Source organism: Trachurus trachurus (assembly GCF_905171665.1).
Source record: "Trachurus trachurus genome assembly, chromosome: 8".
In the NCBI taxonomy this organism is placed as follows: Eukaryota; Metazoa; Chordata; class Actinopteri; order Carangiformes; family Carangidae; genus Trachurus; species Trachurus trachurus.
In genome coordinates, this window is record NC_139905.1 from 5,180,775 (window position 1) to 5,189,863 (window position 9,089).

The window sequence follows — 9,089 nt, forward strand, 5'->3', positions numbered from 1 at the left end:
ACCAGCAAGCGTCCAAATAATGGTCCATTTGTTTGGCAGGTTTCCAGCCGTATCAGACAAAGCCAGCAGGTTTACAAAACATCCTCTAAATGTTCTGAATTGTAATAATAAAAAAAAGAAATCTACTTGGCTGTAGGAAGAAAGCAGCCAAGGGATTTGGGGTAATTTACTATTCACTATGGCCCAAGACAAAATAATTACATTCCTTCAGCGACTGGAAGACTCTACAACACACCTGTTGCAGCGCTAGTTTGTGCCAGTAAACACACAATCCGTGTAATATGTGAAGGCTGGGGATACCAACAACAATAAGAAGAGGAAGAAGAACAACAACAAGGCAACAGCAGAGAGGCTATTTGCAGAAACAAAGCTTGAGAGTCAACCTGTGCAGCCAAACAGTGAAGTCCCGAAGACAAAAACACAGCAGGAGGCTCCCAGAGCAGCAGCGTGGGAGCGAGAGAGCGAGCAGCTATCAGCATATATCAAGTCATTTAACAAGCAGGGGGAAAGAAACACAACACAATCCATCTCTGCAGTGCAAACTCACAAGACTCTGAACACGCAAACCTGTTCAAACACGTAAGCTCAACACAACAGCCTTAAAGGGATAGTTTCCTATTCCCATAATCCCTATATAGTCTTAGGTAGTAGGTTTGTTACCTTTAATTGGCGGTGTGAGTGGTATTTTAGCCTTATCCCTCATAAAACTCATCAAATACACAATCCAACAACTCCAAAACGCTCTGGTGGACAAGTTGTGACCTGCACATTCACCACGCTATGAGATAATAATGGAACATTACGGGAGTTGTTTTTGAGGCAGCTGACTCCCCGTGGCCGCTTCCTATTGGGGAATTGCATTCAGAGCGCGTTATTTAAACTGCTCTAGCCCGACGTCACCTCCTTTGCTGCTTCCTCTGCTGGCTTCTTTGCAACCCACCTCCATCCCGTCATCTGTCATGAACCTTATCATTGTATCTTGTTGGTTGCTCTGCTCTGTCTGGGTTTTCTTTGCTGCTGCTGCGCTCTCTGCTTATGCCGTTGATGATGGCTCATGAAGGGCAGGAGGGTGTGTGCTCTTCCTGCCTCAGGCTTTCCACGCAAGTAAATAAAGATTATTTTGACGAAGAGGTCCTGACTGAATCATACGTTATTATCTCATAGCGTGGTGAATGTGCGGGTCACAGCTTGTCCACCAGAGCGTTTTGGAGCAGTTGTTGGATTGTGTATTTGATGAGTTTGATAAGGGAAATGTGACAATACCACTTGCACCGACAATTAAAGCAGAAGTAAGCGATCCGGTCGTTTTGGCTAACTTCTTGTCAGCCGATGGAGTTAGCAGCCCCCGCCCTCGTCATGGATCTATTGGTCCTCGTCCCTACGTCACCACATTCACGCGCATCCCTTGGCTGCACACACAGCCCTTCATGCCGTTCTCTCTCCTCATTGGATAAAGGTTGTAGGATACAAGGAAAGTTTTCTCCTCGGCTTACAGCAGAGCAGAGTGACTGACAGACCCGTGTTTCAGATCAAACACTCTATATAAGTGATTGCTGTCAGAAGATATAACTATTTAAGACTTATATTAACACAAATATTCCACTTACTTCTGCTTCAAAGGTATTGAACCTACTGCTAAAGACTATAGGGATCATGGCAATGGGAGAATTTGCCCAAATGTTGAACTATCCCTTTAAAAAGGCAGCAGGGAAGCAAAACTGCTCCGACCTCCAGCTGATCTCAGATCCGAGTTGACATTTACAACCCAGCAAAAAAAATAAGGAAACAGCCTTGACTGGACTCACGGGTTTGAAGTCGCTGTGGCTGCACTCCTGGCCCTGGTAGCGGCAGTAGAGCATCATCTCCTTCAGGTCGTGTCCGACCCTCTCGATGAACTCCTTCATGCTGAACGGCGTGGGCTTGTATTTGGTGAAGTTGGCCTTTTCCTGCAGCGACGCCAGCACGTCGGGCTCGGCCAGGTGCGGCTGCGGGATCTGCAGGTGCACGTCCAGCAGCGCCATCAGCTCGCCGGCGTGGTACAGGTCGTTGCGCGTGAGGCTGCTGAAGCGGTACGCGTTGAGGTTGCACACGGTGACGGCGGGGAACACCAGGCTGCTGGACACCACGGCGTCCACGCTGGTCACGTGCGGGTAGGAGAGGAAGTAGGCGAGGCGTTCGGCGCTCTCCACGGCCAGCAGCCCCACGCAGGCCAGCAGGGCGGCGGCCCAGAGCAGCCGCCGCACGCCGGGCCGGCCGTACGGGAAGACGTAGCGCAGGCCGTGCAGCGTGCTGGCGTGGGCGAAGGCCTGCCAGGAGGACGGGTGCAGGCTGGAGCTCTCCTGGCTGCCCTGGCTGCCACAGCTCTCCTTCAGATCCATCATCGTCAGCCCTCCAGCTCCTCCGCCAGCCGGGGAGCCCCTGGTGCACTCACACCTGCAGAAGAAGAGAGATGGAGAGAGAGGGAGAAGGAGAGGGGGGAGAGGAAATGTCAATAACACAGACACAGATCCAACATTTCATATCGACGACACTAACAGGAAGCAGGAGGAGAGAGGAAACGATAAAGAGCTGCAGTAAAAACTATGAGAAAATGTAAAAATCTAACAAGCAGAGCAACAAATGACAGCAGAACATCACACATAAGTAGCTATGGAAAGTAGTTAGGGGTGTGCCAAAAAATCGATTCACATAAGAATCGCAATTCTCATTTAATATTCGATATAAAATAATGTCCCAAAATCGATTTAAAAAACTAAAAAAAATGAAACAAATCTTCTGGCTGTTTCCTTAGAATTTAAAAGGCAGCATGTTTAACTGCACAATTTTTTTAAATAAAGAGGCACTTTTAATTTTGTTACTTAAGCAATATTGCTTTTATGCAACAGTTTCAACAATTGCATCTAAGCATGGATACATGTTTAATAAATAAATAAATGTCTTTTTCACATTAATAAATGTGAAAAAGACACTTCATCAGACAGTCATTCTGTCTTGCAAAGCAAACTGGAGTAGATCATGAGGATCCTTTGCACACCGATATCAGAAATCATTAGGAATCAAATCGTTTCGAATGGAATCGAATCGAATCGAATCGTAGCCCCAAAACTCAGAATCTAATCTAATTGTGAGATAGTAAAAGATTCTCGTCCCTAAAAGTAGCAACAGATCCAACATTTCATATCGACGACACCGACAGGAAGCAGGAGGAGAGAGGGAACGATAAAGAGCTGCAGTAAAAACTATGAAAAAATGTAAAAATGTAAAAAGCCGAGCAACAAATGACAGCAGAAGACGACGGAGAAGACTCAACACAAGTAAAACTCGGGTATCATTTCAGAGCTCCGACTTTCCGACTTGACGTCACGACAACATCAAAACATGGCGGCCCTCGTCTTAAACGGTTAGAATTTGAAAATTTTAAGTTATTTGTTGAGGTTTTAATGCATATTTTTTGTGTGTCTTATTGCAATATATGAAATACGTTTATATTAAGCTGTGATTTCTGTATTGTGTGAAATTGTGGTCCTCGTATGTAACAGAAAAAACGGTTATACGGCTATAACGTTATATGTGCACTCATCCGCGGCGTCTCCTCTTGATTTGCCTCCAAAACAAACATAATTTGCTGCTGCATAAATTTTTCGTATTCAGCGTAAGCCACAACAATATGCCAAACTTCTTTCGGGTATCCATGTTTTTTTTCTCTTCCGAGTTCCTGGCAGCGTGAACGCAATGATGTCGGAAGTCGAAAATTTCCGAGTTGTTAATATGAATGCAGCAGAAATCATTATGAATCAAATCGTTTTGAATCGAATATGGATTTTGAATCGAAATGTAGCCCCAAAACTCAGAATCGAATCGAATCGTGAGATAGTAAAAGATTCCCACGGCTAAAAGTAGCAACAGATCCAACATTTCATATCGACGACACTGACAGGAAGCAGGAGGAGAGAGGAAACGATAAAGAGCTGCAGGAAAAACTCTATTAAAAAAATGTAAAAATCTCAAAAGCAGAGCAACAAATGACAGCGGAAGAAGACGGAGGAGACTCAACACGTCACACATAAGTAACTATGGAAAGTAATTAATTTAGGGTCTTTCCACCTCCACTCAATCATTCCCTTGAGCCTGAGAGTTGCCGTCGCTGCCAGCAGCTCCTACTACACCACACATACTCACTAAACCCAAACTGCCCCCTCATCTCCTCCTCCTCTCCTCCTCCTCTTCCTCCTCCTCTTCCTCCCTCCCCAGCCTCGTCTCCATCCTCCGTCGCCCTCGGTGACTGCTCCATTTCATTGACAAAAAAAAAACCCCAGAGGTGGGTAAAGTCCTCCTCAGTCAGTCAGTCAGTCAGCGGCGCCCCCGGAGCAAGAGGTGAAAGTCACTTAAGCCGCGAGCCAATCAAAGCTGCCTCTGTGTGTTTAACGTCCCGACTCATCTCCATTCAAACACACACACACACACACACACACACACACACTCGAGCGGTAACTAAACAGTGTGTGTGTGTGTGTAGATTTCACAGGATCCCCCCCTCTCCTGCCCCAAACTAATGACAAGCCTAAGCACCTCTCTCTCGTTCAGCCTAGCGAGAAGACATCCAGCCGGCGCGAGTGGTGTGAGAGTGAGAGTGTGTTTGCGCGTGTGTGTGTGTGTGAAAGAGAGAGAGTGAGAGTGTGAGTGCGAGCGACAGAGCAAAAGAGAGAAGGATAGAGAGAGAGAGCTGTTGATGATCGGAGGAGCCACTGGATTTTTTTAGTCTTGCGTGCCGATCCAAACTCCTCCCGTTTTGCCTCTTCCTCCTCCGACGGCCAGATACATCCGCTTTCCCTCCTCCTCCCAGCTCATCTGTGGCTGTGGCTGTGTTGGCGGCGGCAACGGCAACGGCGTGCGAACGACAGCGGAGAGACCGGGAGAGAGAGACGAGAGCGAGAGGGAGGAGGAGGAGGAGGGCGCACACACACCAACACACATGCTCGCACTGAGAGAGAGGGAGAGAGAGCAGAGAGAAGGAGAGAGAGAGAGGAGAGGGAGGGAGGGGAGAGACGACACTGTTCTCCTCGCTTGCTCTCTCCACAGCCAAGTGAATCTGTTTCCTCCTCCAACGCCGTCCGCCACCGCCGCCGCTCATCCGTCTCTCTCTCTCCTCTGCCTCTGCCTGCGCTCACGTTTCCTCCACATCACTGTCACTGCACGAACGGTGGATGATGATGGAGGGATGGAAAGATGCAAGATAGTGGAGGAAGAGGAGGAGGAGGAGGAGACAGAAATAAAACAAACAGTGCAGTTGGCTTTTTGGTTTGAGGAGGAAGAAGAGGAGGAGAAGAAGATGAAGAGGAGGAGGTGGTGGTGGGGGGTGGGGGGGTGTATGTCATGGGAAGTGAAGCAGAAGTGGAGACGGAGGAGTAACGGCAGGGAGATGTAGGTTGAGAGGAGCGAGGGATGATGATGAGGAGGAGGATGGAGATAAAATAGGAAAAAGTCAGCGAGGAAGAAGAAGAAGTGCGTGTGTGTGTCACATGTATAAACAACTGAAACTGAAACTGTGATATCTGCAGCTTTGTGTGTGTGTGTGTGTGTGTGTGTGTGTGTGTGTGTGTGTGTGTGTGTGTGTGTGTGTGTGTGTGTGTGTATATCAGACATGTGAGGGAGGGAGGAAGCAGCCGGCGTGTGAAGCTAGATATGAGAGGAGACGAGAGGAGAAAAAAAGAGAGAGTGGTGAGAAGAAAACAACAGAAGGTGTGAGAGGGGACAAGGTGGTAAGAGAAAGAGAAAACACATCAGCTTCTGAGAGGGTTTGGATTGAATAGAAATAGACTGGTAATAAAAAAAATGAAATAAAAAGTTGCACAATCATGTGACAACACGAAACAAAACTTCTTATAATTACCTGTAAATTAAGTTTTAAACAACAGTCATGTGGATTATTATCATCATAATGAGCAACACTAATTGACAACATATATGCATTAATTACACCTGCAACCTTGGCATTATCATCTACATCATCTGCCAACAGTAAACACATAAAATCAACATGAGTTTTCAACATATCCCTCTTTTAAATGAAAAATAAACCCATACCAATGGAGGAATTAGACATTTAATAACAGACTCGGTGAGTTAAACTACTCCACATTGTTTTTAAAAGATTAAATTAAAAAGTTTGGTTTAAAACAAAAATGCACCGTCAGCTGAGAGCTTCATCTTGAAAATTTTTGGGCAATTACTGTCGTCTATATGTAGTCTATACATCTAATTAAGTGATTAAAAAGTAATGGGCGGCTAAAATGAAACTGCCAGTCATAAAAAGAAAAAAAAATGAAATATGTCTTTAATTAATACCTCCAGGATGAAAAAGTTCCTAAAAATCCTTACCTTTAAGTAGAGCACAGTATAATAAAGTAAGCTGCAAGAGTCAGCTCATGGAAACAACCCAAACTAACGTTAACTTGTTACCTCAATAACTAGCCTAACTGTTAGGCTAATTATTAGGCTATTTAGCCTAATGTTTTTCAATCAGATACAGGTCGTTTTCAGACTCTTGAGATATCAGCCTATCATTATTACATTATTTTAGGATTTAACGTTAAACTAACCACAAACGACATTTCAAGCGTAAAAATCATTCAGGTAAGTTAATAAATGAAAACAGGTCATTCAGTAGTAAGCTAGTAGCAGCCAACACTGTTGAAGGAAGTTCATGTTTACATTTGCCGAGCCCGACTTGCCTGACTCTGCTGGTGACTTGCTCTTTATTCGTCTTTTTCTTGTTCCTCTTCTCTTTAAAATGAATCCTTTCGTATGTTTGGATGATAATCCGTCGAACAGACCCGTAAAACAAAACATGAATCCACTTTTTGACAGTTTTTGGAGAGCTAACGGTCGCTCCTCGTCTCCTTCTTCCTTCATCCACAGATGTGCGGTAACAAGATGGCGGCCGAAAATGGCGTACGTAGTTAATTCCTGCTAGACGCCATGTTATTGTGAGCAAAGAAGAAAAAGACAAAACAACAATTTAACGTGTTTTAATGAACGTCTAAGCCTTTTAAAGACTTTTATCCATTTGTCACTCTGCTCGTGTTCTTCTTTTTCATTACCTAAAATTGTATTATTTTATAGATAGCCTAGCTTCTTCTATTTTTTCTATCTTCTTTTAACATAACGTGATAAAGAAAAATAATAATTCATATCTCAATAAGTATAAGAAGATTTTTCAAAACTTTGTAATAATTTTTAATAGCTAATGCATATGTTATCTTCTGTTCATGAACTCACCTGGACAACTTTTGTTGTTGTAAGGCTAAATAACAGAATAACATTATGACAATAGCTAAGTCTATGTGAATGCACCCACGCTGAAAGATTTGAGATTGCCATGGTCATTCTTTTTCAAAGGAGATCTCGGCTAGCACAAACCAGTGGACTTCAAAGACACATTTCTTTGCAAGAGGAAACAAGGAAATCGAAAAACTGTTGTGTTTAATGCTTTGTAAATCTGCTTTTGATCTTTAGAAACCTGAGCTCTCAAACCAAAAGTCAAATTGTAACATATTCGGTGCTTTACTAGAAACCTTGACACACTGAAAGTCTAAGAATGTAAATACTGTCTCTTATCAACCAAACCTTCATGCACCAAAGCAGAACTCTTCTTACCTCTATTTTTTTATTCTTTTTTCACAATGTCTTCTGCTTTCAAGTCAAGTCAAATTATTATTCATAAAGCACATTTTTTAAAACAGGAAACAACAACACATAAGCACATCTTTATTGTAGCCTAAATGCCTAAAGTAAGTCAAGTAAGGTGGAAAAAAAAAAACTTCAATAAGATTTATAGCTCAATTTGATTTCCTCATTAAAACTGAGTTTGACAACAGTGGAGTTATCAATCTTCCACAGACCAGTTTTGTTTGTGAACATGAAGTCAAACTTTTGGAACTGATGTGAAACATGTACTGTAGGCTAATAAAGGAAGGATTGATCCTGCTGAATATTTGTATTTTATATTTATATTTATTTATAATTTAACATTAGCCTGTCTCTTGTAGCTACCATGTCTTTATAATGATAATAATAAACTTAAACATTTCATAAAGTGTAACAGGTAATGTAAAACTTTCACAATAAAATCCAGTTTTATTCGTAGAGAATATCAAGACAAGGTCACATTTATTTTGGTGTAGCTACATGGTGGATCTCTGTCACACACTCACTCAAACATGGATGATATATGAGGGGGGCGATATGGAGGTCAATATCCTGTCCAAGGACACTTTGACATGTGGACTGCAGGAGATGAGATGGGGAATCAAACCACAGTTTCATAATAACTGCAGCAGAATCAGGAATGTGTGTGTGATTGTGTGTGTGTGTGTGTGTGATGAGCTTCTTTGGATATCCGTCCATCTTTTTTGCACTTTCAGACTAATTTCAGCAATTTACAACAACACAGACATACTAATTACAAGTGCAGGGTGACTGAACTTGAAAGAAACTGTAGTGTATTTTTTATCTTTCTGTCAAGCGCGCGCGCACACACACACACACACACACACACACACACACACACACACACACACACGCTGTCAGTCGATCACACAGCCTTTCTCCCTAATGAAACTTGCTGTGGTCTCAGGCAGCTGCAGGGTTTGCTGCTTTCTTAACAACTTAATTAAGCAAATCTCCCCTTTTCCCAACTGAGGTAATGAGCATAGTTTTACAGGGATTAAACCGTCTCCAGGGTTGAATATAAAGCTGTATGCTTCAGCAATCTTATCTGGCTTTATCCATCCGGCTAACTTTCCATCCTTAAGATTATTAAAAGGCATGAGCCTTGTTAGTCTTTATACCATATTTTTTTTAATTTGCAAGGTTAAGACTAAAAAGCTTAGTGCAATGTTATTTGAATATAAGTCTATTATGTTTTTTTAATATCAGTTTACCCTGTCATTGGTTAAAGGCGTAAATTGACCTTCTCGACTTGGATTAGCATTGATAGCTGTTAATCACTCAACGTATCACAGTAAAGGTTTGCATATAGATGGAGAGCTCACATAAAGAGCCTCATAGGCTATATAAATGCATGAACA

The 9,089-nt window shown here is 42.9% G+C and overlaps 1 protein-coding gene across 1 annotated transcript in view; it reads right to left on the reverse strand.

Moving 5' to 3' along the window:
- asic2 (acid-sensing (proton-gated) ion channel 2) overlaps positions 1–2,378 on the reverse strand; it is a gene marked incomplete at both ends in the record, with an annotated part of 510,218 nt that extends 507,840 nt beyond the window's left edge. The window contains one exon of the mRNA XM_083977361.1: positions 1,806–2,378. Within this exon, the coding sequence (XP_083833487.1) occupies positions 1,806–2,378 (573 nt within the window). The remainder of the gene's footprint in view (positions 1–1,805) is intronic.
- Between the last annotated feature and the right edge of the window lie 6,711 nt (positions 2,379–9,089).